Source organism: Sinocyclocheilus grahami, unplaced genomic scaffold (genome assembly GCF_001515645.1).
Source record: "Sinocyclocheilus grahami isolate Dianchi unplaced genomic scaffold, SAMN03320097.WGS_v1.1 scaffold28.1, whole genome shotgun sequence".
In the NCBI taxonomy this organism is placed as follows: domain Eukaryota; kingdom Metazoa; phylum Chordata; class Actinopteri; order Cypriniformes; family Cyprinidae; genus Sinocyclocheilus; species Sinocyclocheilus grahami.
In genome coordinates, this window is record NW_015505207.1 from 218,894 (window position 1) to 233,538 (window position 14,645).

The following is a 14,645-nucleotide window of genomic DNA, read 5'->3' on the forward strand; positions in this document are numbered from 1 at the left end:
GACATCAGCATAGACTGTATAAAAACATGGACATAGTGTCCGTGACATCAGCATAGACTGTATAAAAACATGGACATAGTGTCCGTGACATCAGCATAGACTGTATAAAAACATGGACATAGTGTCCGTGACATCAGCATAGACTGTATAAAAACATGGACATAGTGTCCGTGACGTCACCCGTAGGTTCCTGAAGAGAGTTTTTGAAGCTCAAAAGTGGGCAGAGCTGGCTGTCGCCATCTTGGCAGCGTCACCGTGCGTCACGCCCAGATAATCGAAAATGGGCAAAAAGGCGGGAGCTGGTTGCTGAAACCACGCCCACCTAGCTCGAAGGTGGTGACAGCAGCAGCAATCTGCCTGTCACTCAAGTGGCCACGCCCTTAATTATGCAGAACTTTAAGGCTTAATATAATTTAAACGGATGACTTATAAAAAAAATTCACCCCCCTCACAGTTGTCATGAAGGGCAAAATTAGCTATATAGACCAAAAATACTTTTTTGAACCAGGCTGTAAACATGTTTTTTTCTGCTGTAAAGTTGGGTATTTTAATAACATGGGGAGTCTATGGGATTGACTCCCTTTTGCAGCCAGCATCTAGCGGCCAGTTGACGAATTATAGTTTAAGTCACTTCCTTGTTGGCTTCACGAGAGAGAGCGGGAGGTTGCCGCTTGGACATCACTCATAGGTCCATTTCTAAAGAACGTTTTTGAAGCTCAAAGTGGGCGGATCCGGCCGTCGCCATCTTGGCAGCGCGTCACAGCGCGTCACTCCCGGATAATCAAAAATGGGAAAAGAGGTGCTGCTTCTTTGTCAGGAGTGAAGACAGTGCAATGCGTTACAATCCATTCATATGGTTGTGCCATGTCCATGTTTAAATTAGTGATCTGATAAAAAAAGAAATCAACTTGACTACTCATGTGCTCTAGATGGATCAACTGTTTGTTGCATTGGTATTATACTATGCTCTGTTGACCTCTGCTATTGCATTCTATGCAGTGGAGATTTTTAGATCTGATAATCGGAGGTTCACATGTAAACTTACAGTAGCTTGCTGACGCCTCGTGGATTTCACTTCCATCAAAGACACCGCAGCCTGCCAACACTACAGCTACACGCTTTCCCATTCTCTAAGCGAAACGAAGCCACAAACTCAACGAAGATCGCAATGAACTTGAAAGGCTACGAACTTTTGCGTTTTGCAAATGAGTATGGTGCCACTGCGGAAGAGTGATTTATATTTGATAAATGAATCGTTCAGTCGAGTCGGACCTTTTAGTGAATCTGTTGAACAGTCTGAACGATTCGTTCTGAGTAAACAACTTGGCTGAACTGAAAATCGTCTCTTTCGAACATTTATTTTAGAACGTCCGAATTAGTTAGCATAATTTAATAATTTAGTTAGGCAAGGGGGAAAAACAACCAAGAGATTTATTATTGTTTAATGTAAATGTAAATTATATACTTGGGTTCAAGATGAAATTACAATAAACACATTAACTGTTAATTAAACACTACACTTTTTTAATAAAACGGTAATAAACAATGTGTGCTTATATGTTCATTGGAAAGTTTTAGAACATGTAATATCGAAGCAGAATCGTGGAATAATCTTTAACCGGTTCTTTGAAATGAACCGTTCTAAGGCTCCGGATGGGTAACCTTTATTTTGAAATGACTCTTTTAACGCAGAGTCGTTTCCGTTTCCAAGTCAACCTATTTGACATGCATGCATGCATTGTAGTGTAGTTAGTTGTTATGGTACGTTTATCCGTTAAAATATCACAATAACATGGGTATTTGAGTAAATAACATTAAATTATTTCATGCGGTTGTGGTCACTATATAACGTTAGTCCATTTATTGAGTGTTGAACTGGACATGTTAAATTATAACTAGCTTGCTAGCTAATAACCTTCCTAAGTAACGTTAGCGTTCAAGTCAACGCCAGTCTGTGTAATCATGGCAGGACTGTATCGAGCTCTTCTAACATCTGCCTCCAGTGTCACAAAGGTGAGATTCTTTCACATTTCATCATGGTAATTGATTTGATAACCATGTCAAAAAAAGTGTTTAATGAGACCTTTTTTTAAAGCTGTCATTGCAGAATCTGACACAAGCCACATCATGTCGCACTAAATTCACTAAGAGTCGCATCCCTCCACAGGTATATGACGGTTCAAATGTACTTGCATCGTTTTATTCGATTAATTATATTGAACTTAATGACATCACACCATATTTTCGTCCTTCAGGTATTTGAGGAACGAGCAAAAGAACATGACAAGTTTGGTGGTGATCCAGAACACCCACATAAACTGCATATAGTGACACGAGTTAAAAGCACAATGAGACGACCCTATTGGGAAAAGAAGGTTGTGAAGAGTTTGGGGCTTATGAAGGTGGGATGTGATCATCTTTTTGTAAAATTACAGTATTCTAATAAGAAAGGATCAAATTTAAGTGAAATATTATTCAATACATGTTCTTTATCACCAGGCACATGAACCCCGTATCCACAAGAACACCTCATCAGTGAACAATCTACTGAAAATCATTAAGCATCTAGTTCGGTAAGCTGGACTTGCACATTTAAATCAGTTTAACATGATTGCTGACCATTAGAATAAACATATTAAAATAATATCTTTATCTGCAGGATTGAGCCTCTCAAGCTTCCCTATGGATTGCCTGCTGAAGAGGACATGGCTAACACATATCTGAATAGCAAAGGCGAGCTGGTGGTGAAACGTCTCCTCAAACCACTTGAGCAAAAAGCCATCGAGTCATAGAATTTTTGTGGCCTACCATTTGTGCTGTGTTTTTGTTGTTTAATAAAGATTTGAATAGCAGTCTTCTTTACTGTAGCTCAAACAGTAGAGCATTCCCAGGGAACGCAAGAACTGATCAAATGTAAATGTGTACTTCAAATTAAATGTAAGATGCTCTGGATAATAGTGACAGCCAATTGCATGAATGTAAAATGTAAATTACTAGATCTTTGTCTTCTACAAAACATCAGTCACTCAGGTGATGTAATATTTAAATCACTAATATGTTCAGTGAGACAAAAAATTATTCATTGACATGAACAAAACAGCCATATTATATAATTTTTTTAATAAGTCATGTACTGCTATAAAAGGAAGAAAATGCACATCCTTCACATCAATGGGAGAAAGAGGTGGAAATTCTTAGTGGAATACAGAAGTTTGCTTCCTTGGCACTTGTTCAATGCTCACTGATCGGACATCTGAGCATTATCAGAGGCAAAAATAATGAGTTTGTGTTTGCACCATTGTTTAAATGCGTCTGATTCTTCTGTCTTGCAAAAACTCAATCTTCCTTAGATGATAAATCAGCACTAAAGACAGAACCTTCACCAGAATTATGTTCCATAGAAAAGTTTCGCTTCTGTACATTAAAACCTAAAGAGATATGAAATGAAGTATAAATACACTATCAGGTGGTATTCAGTCATCTTAAAATGGGCAAACATAAGACAAAGGTGAAAGAGAAGAAATTAAATAGACACTGCAAAAATACAAACAAAAAAGTGACCACAAAGTGGTGTTACAAGATTTAGGACTGTTATGTTGGAAGCCCTGAGAAAGACGGAGCTTTATAGTCCTCTAATCTTCATCAGATTCTGAGTCCGAGTCATAACCTTTGCCTCTGATGGTCTTTTTCTCCACCTTGGTGAACTTTGACCCTGACTTCTGTCCAATAGTTGGTGGCTCCAATAGATTCCCACTATAGAAGGAAAAAAGACAGAAAAGTGTGTTTGTGTATAAAAAATGTAAAAGTGGTTTTAATAAAAAATAAATGTAAAGAAATTAATACTTTTATTCAGCAAGGAAGGTAAAGAAATTTACATGATAATTTTTTTTTTTTTTTAAATGCTGTTCTTTTTAAATCTCTATTCATTAAAGTATCCTGAAAAAAATCATGGTTTCAACACTGATAAGAAATGTATCTTGAGCACCAAATCAGCACATTACAATGATTTCTGAAGGATCATGTGACTGAATACTGGGGAAAAAAGACAGAAAAGTGTGTTTGTGTATAAAAAATGTAAAAGTGGTTTTAATAAAAAATAAATGTAAAGAAATTAATACTTTTATTCAGCAAGGAAGGTAAAGAAATTTACATGATAATTTTTTTTTTTTTTTAAATGCTGTTTTTTTTAAATCTTTATTCATTAAAGTATCCTGAAAAAAAATCATGGTTTCAACACTGATAAGAAATGTATCTTGAGCACCAAATCAGCACATTACAATGATTTCTGAAGGATCATGTGACTGAATACTGGCGTAATGACTGCTGAAAATGCATCTTTGCCATCACAGGAATAAATTAAATTTTTAAACGGATCATGAAATGGAAATCAAAATGTTTTGATATTTACACATATACTATGTATGTAAAAAAATATATTTTTTTATTGTAGGTCCCTCTAGAATAAAAACATGCTGCAAGTTTCAGAACTCAAAACTAACTCCCTAGTTTAAAATGCAAATGTTTTTTTTTTTTATCCATGCCCAGAAATTGGTAGGATCGTGACATGATTCTTCAACACGCCTCTTATCATGCGCCATCATTGTATGTTAATCCAAGGAGGCGTGTTCAGATCAATGCATATCTGTCCATCGATCCGTCAAACTCAGACAGTACACTAGCTATGTTCCCATCACCCTATTTTAATTAGCATTTTGAAGTATTGCATGAGAAATGAGATGGAAACACCCAATTTCGAATAAAAATCCCTTAATTCGCAAAAAAGTTTTTACGCTTGCTTGAGGTGGTTTTTGACTTGTGCGAATAATGGGAGATGGAAATGCATTTTGCAAATAAATTCCTCCAAGCGCATCAAAAAAGTCATGTGACTTTGCGCTATGGGACAGCAAAACCTGACTAACCAGCGGACCAATCTCATTCCACAGCATCTGAAATGTTGTTATGGTCATTCGGAAATGCACGAGCAAAGTCTGTCATCAAAGTATTTCTGTATAATTGCCTCCCAGAAATGTCTTACACGACTGCGTTCCCAAACAGCAGCATCCACCTCCGAAAGCAATGAATGTTTATTCATTTCGTTTTCGTCTGCTCGCTCTGAGGCGCAAGCAATTTATCATGTACGAAAATTATTATATTCTCCTACTTTTCTTAGTGATTTACAGTGCCAGTTTATCAGGTGACGATTTTGTGTTTAGTGTTCTCTTTGACTTGTTGGATGGAAACGATGCTTGTTCGCGTATGTTTTATGCGATATTCCAGTTTTGCGCATAAGTTAATTTCGCAACTTTGGATGGAAACCCGGCTATTGTTACATCGAAATACCATGCCCTGCTCTTACAACTCTGGTGCTCCTGCATGGTGGCCTGACCCTGTACCACCTCAGTGTGTTTAACTATCGTACTATCTCCTTCACTTACCTGTAGTTAATGATATTTGAGCAGCCCAGTCTCCACTCCAGCATTTCAGTAGGGAATTCATCCGTGTTACCCAGATCGGTGAAGCCCACAACATAATCCTTAGTCTTCCCGTCCTTCACCAGAGCCAGTGTGGGAATGACCTTGATCCTCAGCCTCTCGGTTAGGAATGGAGCCTTCTCTACATTTAGTTTGATGAACTTTGTTTCCAGATGTTTCTTCGCCAAAACAGCTAGATGTTTGTCCAAAATTTTGCATCTTTGGAAAATAAATTAAACACTGAAAATATCTGTTTGCACATTTGATTTATAATCCAAAATACAAGGATAATATAAGGGAAAAAATGTCCTCAAATACCTGAAGGTAGAGTCTCTGTAGAAATGGCAGACCACACTTTTGCTTTCTTTAACCTCAGCAAAGAAATCCCTCTCACTTGGGATCTCTCTGTATTCACCATGTCCTTTAGATATCCACTCCTGAAGACAGACACATACAACAGATCACAACGTTTAAACACACTAGTGAGGGAATCTGATCTATTTCAATGCACTGTAATAAACCCCTCATGTAGATCCTCACTCATTTTGAATAAACATTCAAGTTCAAGTTCATTTTATTTGTAGAGCACATATACAACAGCCACCAGGCTGACCAAAGTGCTTTCCAGAAGAGCAACAATTTTACCATATACACAGAGAACAAACCGGACAAAATTTTAAAACCGCACGTTTAAAAATGACCATATCATGGTAGTCAATACACTAAGGAAAACAAATAAGTTTTTAGCAAGGACTTAAAAACAGACAAAGAAGGGGCCATTCTAATCTCTAAAGGTAGGGTATTCCAGAGTCGTGGCCCTGCCACTGCAAATGCACGCTCCCCTCTACGCTTAAGCCTAACGTGAGGGACCACCAACAAGGCCTGGTCACAGGATCGTAGGCTTCTAGCCGGAGTATAGAAGTAAAGAAGGTCAAATAGATAGACAGGAGATTGGTTATGTAGGGATTGGTATACAAAGAGGAGAATTTTAAAGTCTATTCTCTGACAAACCGGCAACCAGTGTAGAGATCTAAGAATTGGAGTGATGTGTTCATGTTTACGACACTTTGAAAGAAGTCTGGCCGCAGCATTTTGGACAAGCTGAAGACACGCAATTTGAGATTTAGATATACCGCAATATAAAGAATTGCAGTAATCTAGACGAGACGTAACGAACGCATTAACAGCCATTTCTAAAGTTTTTGGAGTGAGAAAATGTATAATTTTAGACAGTAAACAAAGCTGATATAAACTGGACCCAATGACAGAAGAGATATGTTTATCAAATTTTAAATGCTGGTCGACTAGAATACCTAGGTTCCGCACCCGCGAGGATCTAAAAACGGATAAACGTTCTAACTCAGGGCTTATACACTGAGAGTTATCATTTGGACCGAAAACAATTACCTCGGTCTTGTCTTCATTTAGGAAGAGGACATTTTGGGCTAGCCATGATTTAACCTCCTCTAAACATTTCAGAAGAGAAGTAATCACAGTGGAATTGTTTTTCTTGATTGGTAAATAGATTTGAGTGTCATCTGCGTAGAATAGAAAAGACACACCATGTTTTCGTAGAATAGAGCCCAGAGGTAACATGTAAAGAGAGAATAGAGAGGGAGCTAAAACATTGTAATGCTACATTTTATACATGATCAAAATTTAGACCAAGATTTCTTTAAAAACATTCATAATACTCACCTGCTTCTGTTTCTGAGCTTTCTTAAGGGCCTCAAGCCTTCTCTCCTTCAGTAGCTCCAGCTCATCTTCATCCATACGCTCCAACTTCTCCAGTTCGGCATCCAGTTGCTCTTCCACCATCCGTGCCGAATGCAGCACCTGCTGCTCCAGAGCTTTCGCAACAACCTCCATGGACTGACTGGCCATTTCCTCTCACTTCCTAACTGCCTCTTAGAAATACAGCACCATTTTGGTTGCAATTACATACTGACAAGTGTAACATCCCATTAAAGGGGTCATATGATGCGATTTCAAGTTTTCCTTTCTCTTTGGAGTGTTGCAAGCTGATTGTGCATAGATAAGATCCCTGAAGTTACAAAGACTAAAGACTCAAAACCAAAGAGATATTCTTTATCAAAGTTAAGACCCTGCCACGCCCCCCTTAAACGGCTCGTTCTAACACGCCCCCACATATCTACCTCACTATGTGGAAATATTTGCATAATGCCGCCCAAATGTGCACGCAAAGAAAGAAGGCGTGGTTTCAGTAACTGCAGTTAGTGTTGATGCAGCCATGTCAGGGAGATGCTGTTTGTTTCTAGGCGAAAGCAAAAGCTTATCTCTTTCTCTTAGCTCTTTTACACATACAGACAAACATACAACAAAAAACAATCAATAAGGAGGAGTAATATTTTTCTAGAAAAACATAAATGTTAGCTTTACATAAAATGTTAGTATCCACATGCTAAACTGACTTTGATAGAAGGGGTTGTTTTTCCGATTTCCACTTTTAACATCTCAGACTGATCCATAAAAGGCAAATAACATGCCACTCCATTTTGCTTTGCTACAAAGTCTGTAAATACTTCTGAGGCTTTCAAGATAAACACATGTTCTGGAGTACGAGAAATTAAGAAAAGAAAGACAAGAGAAAAAATCCAAAAAGCTAACAGAAAGCAAAGAGGCTTGCTTTGCTTGGTTTATGACAGTCAGTGCATTTAAAACATTCAACAACAAAAAAAACAACCTTCTGGTAACATTTTATAACCAGGTTGTACATGTTAATATTAGTTAACCCAATAGGTAACATGAACTAAAAATCGATAATGCTTTAACCAAGATTTAAAGTGCTGTAAAATGATCATTTTTACATATACATCTTTAAATGTTACAAATGTAGTGTATGTTAATATTGGTTAATGCATTAGTAACTAACAAGAAGTAGTAAAATAGTAACAATAACCAAGATGAATAAATTCTGTCAAAAATTATTCAATGTTAGTTCGTGACACTCGATGCATTAACTAATGTTAACAAATCCAACCTGATTGAAAAGTGTTACCAAAATACCTCTAGACATCAGTCTAGAATTGACATCATGATGAAAGAAAAACTCAGTGTTCAGCTGCTTCTGAATGTAGCTGGCATGCTCATCTGTTCCTCGTCATCATTGGCATGATCTCGTAATCCTCTGAGGAGAGGACAAGCGATGCTACAATGATTGGCAGACTCAAGTGGTTTTGTTGTCTCTCACAGGTCATGATGAGGTGGCAGGTCTGGGCTGATGTCACAGTGACAGAGGTTAGGACGGTCCTCCTATGTGATCTTCAGAGTGCTACCGTAGGTTTGCTGTACCACTACCTGAACATTGTCAAGGATGAAGTCAAAGGCCATGCTCCATACTGACTCAGAGGACTGCTGCATTAGTCTGAAACCAAGTTAAAACGATGAAATAGTTGAATTAAGAAAGGCCCAATCAACCTACACTACTGTTCAAAGGTTTGGGGTCAGTAAGATTTTGAAATGTTTTTGAAAGAAGTATCTTATGTTCACCAAAGCCGCATTTCTATTTGATCAAAATACAGTAGAAATAGAAATATTATAAAATAACTGCTTAATTACAATAACTGTTTTCGATTTTCATATTTTTTAAATGTAATTTGACATGATCCTTTAGAAATCATTTTAATATGCTGATTTCGTGCTTAAGAAATATTGATAAGAATAATGTTGAAAACAGTGACATTTTTTCAAGATTATTTGATGAATATTCAAAGTTTAAAAGACCAGCATTTACTTGAAATAGAAACATAGTAACACACACACACAAAAAATCATCGTACTCTCCAAACTTTTCAACGGTAGTGTATTATTACTACTGGTGAGATTTATAATGTACTTGTGTTTGTTGTAGGAATTAGCCAGGAAGAATTCAGAGCTATACCTCTTCATGTATTTGATGACAAGGTAGAGTTTCTCCAGGTCTTTATCTTCCACGAGTTCTGTGCAGAACTTCACCACCTGGAGAATGTCCTCTTCCATAGGTTCTGTGAATATGCAGCGCCACACAAATAAATCAACTGCACAATATATGTGCAAATATATACTGGTATGTAAAAAGTTCTTGTTCTGCCATACCTGAGATGGTGGTGACCCATTCATGAAGCAGAGTCCTGATGTGACTGAATTCATAAGCTCCCGCTAGGGTTGGGACTGGGCGGGGATTAAATTTGGACAGCATCTCTGGGACAGCTGTGCTCGAAGAGGACGGGCACTGTACATTTTCTGTCTACCAATGAAAAACATCTCAGATAAATACCTTTTTTCCCTCAAAATTGTCAACATTTTGAACACAGATGTATTTAAAGTATCAAGTGGCAGAAGAATACAGGCTTACTTTGAGGCCTGGCTGTTTGAGTGGCAGAGGAAGTGTTTTGGAGGGGCTGGATTTGGCAGGGCTGTTTCCAGGAAATAGTTTTTTGTGTGGACTTGGACCCTTTTTGGCAGGACTAGCATTTCTCTTTTTGTAGCGGCGCTTCAATTTCCCCACTGCAGGCTGCTTTAATTGAGGAAGTGTGTTTTTTTGCTCGACTAGAAACAAGAGAGCAAGGTTAGAGACATTGTGTATGGTGTGTGGAAGTGGTTAATTACTTAATGCTGAACTCTGGTTAATTACTTAAATATTAAATCGATAAGCTGAAAAGTGTCATGTTATTTTATGACAAGTTCAAGTCTTCTTTATTGTCAATTCTTCCACATGTACAGGACATACACACAGAGAATTGAAATTGCGTTACTCTCAGACCCTTGGGTGCATACAGATAACATAAATACAGATTAAATACAAAATACAACTATACAAATATACAAATAAGGTCAAATGTAAAAATATATATATAAAGCACAAGGCATATGGCAGATAGAATATGTGACAAATGTCAATAACTGGGAAACATTACACATCTATACTACTTTGTTAATAAAAACTAAATGTAAACATCAAATTACAATGTGCAGTATTTCAGTAAGATGAAAAAAGTACTGTGTGAGTGCTCATAATAATAGAGGAATGAGCTCTTGGTTAGATAGGTCTGGAAAAACTCTTCAAAGTAAAATCAACAAGGTTGTTGTATTTTTTAAGTTTATTTATTTATTCACTTTTTAACACCATGCCATCATCAAGGCTATTTTCATGGCGATCTCTCAATAAATTACACAAGGTATACAATTAACAAAAAGTTATAAAAAGACATTTCAGATCTACACTATTTTTTAAGATCTACACTTTTTCAACTTTAGTTAGTCTGTAATGTTGCTGTTTGAGCATAAAAAAGATCTGCGAAGTTACAAAGCTCAAAGTCCAATTCAAAAGGAGATATTTTATTTAACAGAAATCACTTTTTAAAAACTACAACGAACGACTCGTTTGGACTACAACGCATATTTTCCGGGATTTGTGATATCACAAAGATCGACGAATGGGACGAGACCTGGTTGAGCTGCACTAGAGAAGGTAAAGAGTGTTATCACTATGTTCGGAGACATGCTAGCTTTCCCAAGGCAGACAAACTTAGAATGGTTACAATCATCCGGGTTTAAATCGCTCAAAAAGATTTGATTTTGATGCAATATTTACACTGAAGCTCGCAGGCAGCTATGGTAAGGGGCATGACATTTCCCGACCAGGTGCCGAGTGCTGCCAATCACAACACACACTGGCCCAGCTAACCAATCACAGCACACACGGTAGATATGAGGGGCGTGTTAGAACGAGCCGTTTTAGGTAGGCGTGGCTGACTCTTAACTTTTATAAAGAATATCTCTTTGGATTTGAGACTTTAGTCTTTGCAACTTTACAGATCTTCTTTAAGCACCAAGAGCTTTTAATACTCCAAAGAGAAAGGAAAAATTGAAATCGCATCATATGACCCCTTTAAGAAATTAACTTAAACGAATTTTTTATGCACACAGTTCAACTATTATGTACATGCAAAGCAACTCTTTCTGACATTTGGCCTTAAAGGAATAGCTTGATTGCTTGACTACCCGCATTCTTTAAAATATCTTCTTTTATGTTCAACATAAGAAAGAAACTCATACTGGTTTGGAACGGCATGAGGGTGAGTAAATGATAACAATTTTCATTTTGGTTGAACTATCCCTTTAAAGGGAAAACACTCTTCAAGAGATACAATAAATGTATGTATATGGTGCAGATACAGTGGGGCAAAAAAGTATTTAGTCAGCCACCAATTGTGCAAGTTCTCCCACTTAAAAAGATGAGAGAGGCCTGTAATTTTCATCATAGGTATACCTCAACTATGAAAAACAAAATGAGAAAAAAAAATCCAGAAAATCACATTGTAGGATTGTTAAAGAATTAATTGGTAAATTCCTCGGGAAAATAAGTATTTGGTCACCTACAAACAAGCAAGATTTCTGGCTCTCACAGACCTGTAACAACTTCTTTAAGAGGCTCCTCTGTCCTCCACTCATTACCTGACTCATTTTTACTCACCAGCGCTGCTTTGAGCTTGAACATGGGCTTGAGCGTTTCCCTTGTTTCTATAAGCAGAGCACAGCTCTTCCTGAAGCTCTCTGGGAAGAGCTGCAAACACATCTGGGTCAACCTGTTAAAAGTTCAGGTTAGGGTATCTAAAACACTAGTTTCTGATGGTCATTTCACCATGTTTCCTCCCTGTGGTTGGGATGTTAATAGCATGTACCTGGGAGAAGTCAGGGAGCTCTAGTATAAAGCCCGTTGTGCATGGTTGACCTGGCTGGTTTGGGAGCTGCAGTACAAGGGTGCCAAGTGATGGACCTGGAGGTGGAGAAGAGGAGGTTCGAGGCGGGGTTGAGAGATGAGACGAGGTGCTGGGCTGCTCCTCTCTGTGTCTCCAGGACTGCTCCACCTGTTTCCTTATGTCTACAGGTAAAGCCTCTAAAACAGACTGGTCCACCTGAATCAAAGGGAAAACAGGGGCTTACAATTCATTTGATATGCTACCATTCAGAAGACTGAGGTCGCTAAAATGTTTAAAAAAAAAATTTAATAAGCTGCATTTATTAAAAAATAAATAAAAATAGCAGCAATACTGTTAAATATTTTTACTATTTAAAATTTTCTATTTTCATATAATTTAAAATGTAATTATTCCTGTGATGACAAAGCTGAATTTTCAGCAGCCATTACTCTAGTCTTCAATGTCACATGATCCTTTAAAAATCATTCTAATATGCTGAGTATTCAATGTTGAAAACAGTTGTGGTGCTTAATATTTTTGTTGCAACTGATACATTTTTACTGATACATCAAGATTCTTTGATAAATAGAAAGTTCAAAAGAAGAGCATTAGAAATATTTTGTAACAAAATATGTTGACCGTCACTTTTGATCAATCGAATGCATCTTTTTTTAAATAAAAGCATTTCTTATAAGATGATGACCCTGCTGTCTGGATATTAGGCATAGTCTGTGTACTTTTTGTTTCTGAGGTGCATTCAAGCGAGGAGAATCTAACCTGAGAGGGAGATGGCACCTCAATGCTGACGTTTAGGCATGTCTTGACATGGTTGAGGGTATGTGGATGGTGAAGTCCTCCTTTACTCGTTCCAGGCATTGGATCAGAGCTGGTGGAAGGTGGTGAGGATGGAGGGGTAATTCTCTCCTGACTGGAGGAGAAAGCTCTGGATAAAGAAGGGCTGGTTAAACCATCTAAAAAACAAGCAACAGGGAAGGCATTTTTACAGTTAGATACCAACATAAATCCTACACATAGCCTATAAATCCAGGGTTCTTCAAATCTGGCCCTGCAGGGCTACTGTCCTGCAAAGTTTAGCTCCAACCCTAATCAAACACACCTGAGTGAGAAAATCAAGGTATTCAGAGTAACCAGTAGGTGTGTTTGACCAGGGTTAAATCTAAAACTCTGCAGGACAGTCCAGGGCTGGATTTGAAAAACCCTGTCCTAATCACACTGCTCCAACCTTGTGGTGCTGGTGGGTCTTTCTTGGGGCTGTGGGCAGGCTGTTTGGCCAGCAGCAGGTCTTTGATCGAGCAACCACGAGAGGGCCCTTGTCCTGATGGGTCTGCATGCGATCCCTCCAACTGCTGCACCTGCAGTCCCACTCCCCTCATGTCCTTTACATCCAATTTCATGGCATGGAATAGCTTAATGGCTTCAGCGGCAATCAGCTGACCCCTGTCTGTGGACTGAGCAAGTGAAACAGACCTGCAATGTGACAGTAATGTGAATGTCAAATGTATATCAAAAATAGTTTGGTTATCAGTCAATATTAAAGCTGCAGTCCCTAAGTTTTGCCTCTTTGTCGCCATCTTTGTTTGAAAACCTGCAATTGCAGCTGTTTGCGGCATTAGCTTCCTTGCATGGGTTGTGCGCCGGCGGCTTCAGCGCGGATTAATATAATGTTTTGAAGAGTATGTGTGTGTGGCAATCAGTCACCGCAGCGGTGTGGATATTTACAGTACTTCGCAATCACAGATTCTAGCCTACGTCATGGAATATATGACCCAAATAAGAATTTTCACCGTATATTGTCATCTGAAGTCGGTCACGTTTGTTCTGACCAACTGAGGAAAAAAGCATTACAATAAATCGCACAACCAATTTAATCTAAAGATCGGTTAGCTCATATCACATCAATCCATGCAAATTACTATTATTGTTATACTTTATTCTCAAATTATTAATGTTAACAACATCAGCATTGCCTATAGTGTGTATTAGCGTGTAGATTTCAATTTCTGTACAGTCTAATCTCTTATTGTCATATCATTCGAATTTCATATTAAAAAATTATTTTAACCCAAAAGGCAAATTATGCTCCCTTCCAACTGGTTGTCTTTAAAATACAAATCTTGTGTAATCCCAGGCTATCTGTAATCAGAAGCACATTTAAAACTGGAATATAATTTAATTTAATTTAGGGATGCACGATATATCGGCCACCATATCGGTATCGGCCGATAAATGCTCATTTTTTCTGTTATCGGTATCGGCCCAATAAGAAAATTTGGCCGATATCTTAAAGCCGATAAATAATGCATTATTTCCTTCAGAGACACTTCAGATGCGCGCTGTTCGTTTGCAGCCTTTTGTGCAATTGTACGTTGTAATATTGTGTTTATTTGATGTATATCTGATTTATCTCATATAGAATGCGTTTGGTTAAGTTAAAAGAGCGCTTCAGTTTACC

The 14,645-nt window shown here is 37.9% G+C and overlaps 4 protein-coding genes across 5 annotated transcripts in view; 1 reads left to right on the forward strand and 3 right to left on the reverse strand.

Moving 5' to 3' along the window:
- Positions 1-1,409, reverse strand: part of LOC107568942 (ES1 protein homolog, mitochondrial-like) — a 13,934-nt gene extending 12,525 nt beyond the window's left edge. The window contains exon 1 of the mRNA XM_016254946.1: positions 1,046-1,409. Coding sequence (XP_016110432.1) covers positions 1,046-1,081 — 36 coding nt within the window. The 5' untranslated portion in view covers positions 1,082-1,409. The remainder of the gene's footprint in view (positions 1-1,045) is intronic.
- Positions 1,410-1,702: 293 nt separating this feature from the next.
- Positions 1,703-3,543, forward strand: LOC107568970 (39S ribosomal protein L30, mitochondrial-like). 2 transcript variants are annotated; one of them, XM_016254973.1, is made up of 5 exons: positions 1,703-2,013; positions 2,096-2,167; positions 2,256-2,402; positions 2,500-2,573; positions 2,660-3,543. In XM_016254973.1, the coding sequence occupies exons 1-5, from the start codon at positions 1,963-1,965 to the stop codon at positions 2,790-2,792; spliced, it is 477 nt and encodes a 158-aa protein (XP_016110459.1). In that variant the 5' UTR covers positions 1,703-1,962; the 3' UTR covers positions 2,793-3,543. The 2 variants fall into 2 exon arrangements, with proteins under 2 accessions (XP_016110459.1, XP_016110464.1); XM_016254978.1 differs by having other exon boundaries at positions 2,108-2,167.
- txndc9 (thioredoxin domain containing 9) lies at positions 3,106-7,461 on the reverse strand. Its single transcript, XM_016254935.1, has 4 exons — positions 7,170-7,461; positions 5,790-5,908; positions 5,436-5,690; positions 3,106-3,753 (listed from the first exon to the last, which is right to left on the reverse strand). Exons 1-4 carry the CDS (start codon positions 7,353-7,355, stop codon positions 3,633-3,635), a joined length of 681 nt encoding a protein of 226 aa, XP_016110421.1. The 5' UTR covers positions 7,356-7,461; the 3' UTR covers positions 3,106-3,632.
- A 309-nt stretch (positions 7,462-7,770) lies between these two features.
- Positions 7,771-14,645, reverse strand: part of LOC107568994 (DNA repair protein REV1-like) — a 15,027-nt gene continuing 8,152 nt past the window's right edge. The window contains exons 12-19 of the mRNA XM_016254996.1: positions 13,416-13,660; positions 12,950-13,143; positions 12,155-12,388; positions 11,947-12,058; positions 9,826-10,019; positions 9,567-9,717; positions 9,373-9,475; positions 7,771-8,856 (exon numbers count right to left, since the gene is read on the reverse strand). Of these exons, the coding sequence (XP_016110482.1) occupies positions 8,745-8,856; positions 9,373-9,475; positions 9,567-9,717; positions 9,826-10,019; positions 11,947-12,058; positions 12,155-12,388; positions 12,950-13,143; positions 13,416-13,660 (1,345 nt within the window). The 3' untranslated portion in view covers positions 7,771-8,744. The remainder of the gene's footprint in view (positions 8,857-9,372; positions 9,476-9,566; positions 9,718-9,825; positions 10,020-11,946; positions 12,059-12,154; positions 12,389-12,949; positions 13,144-13,415; positions 13,661-14,645) is intronic.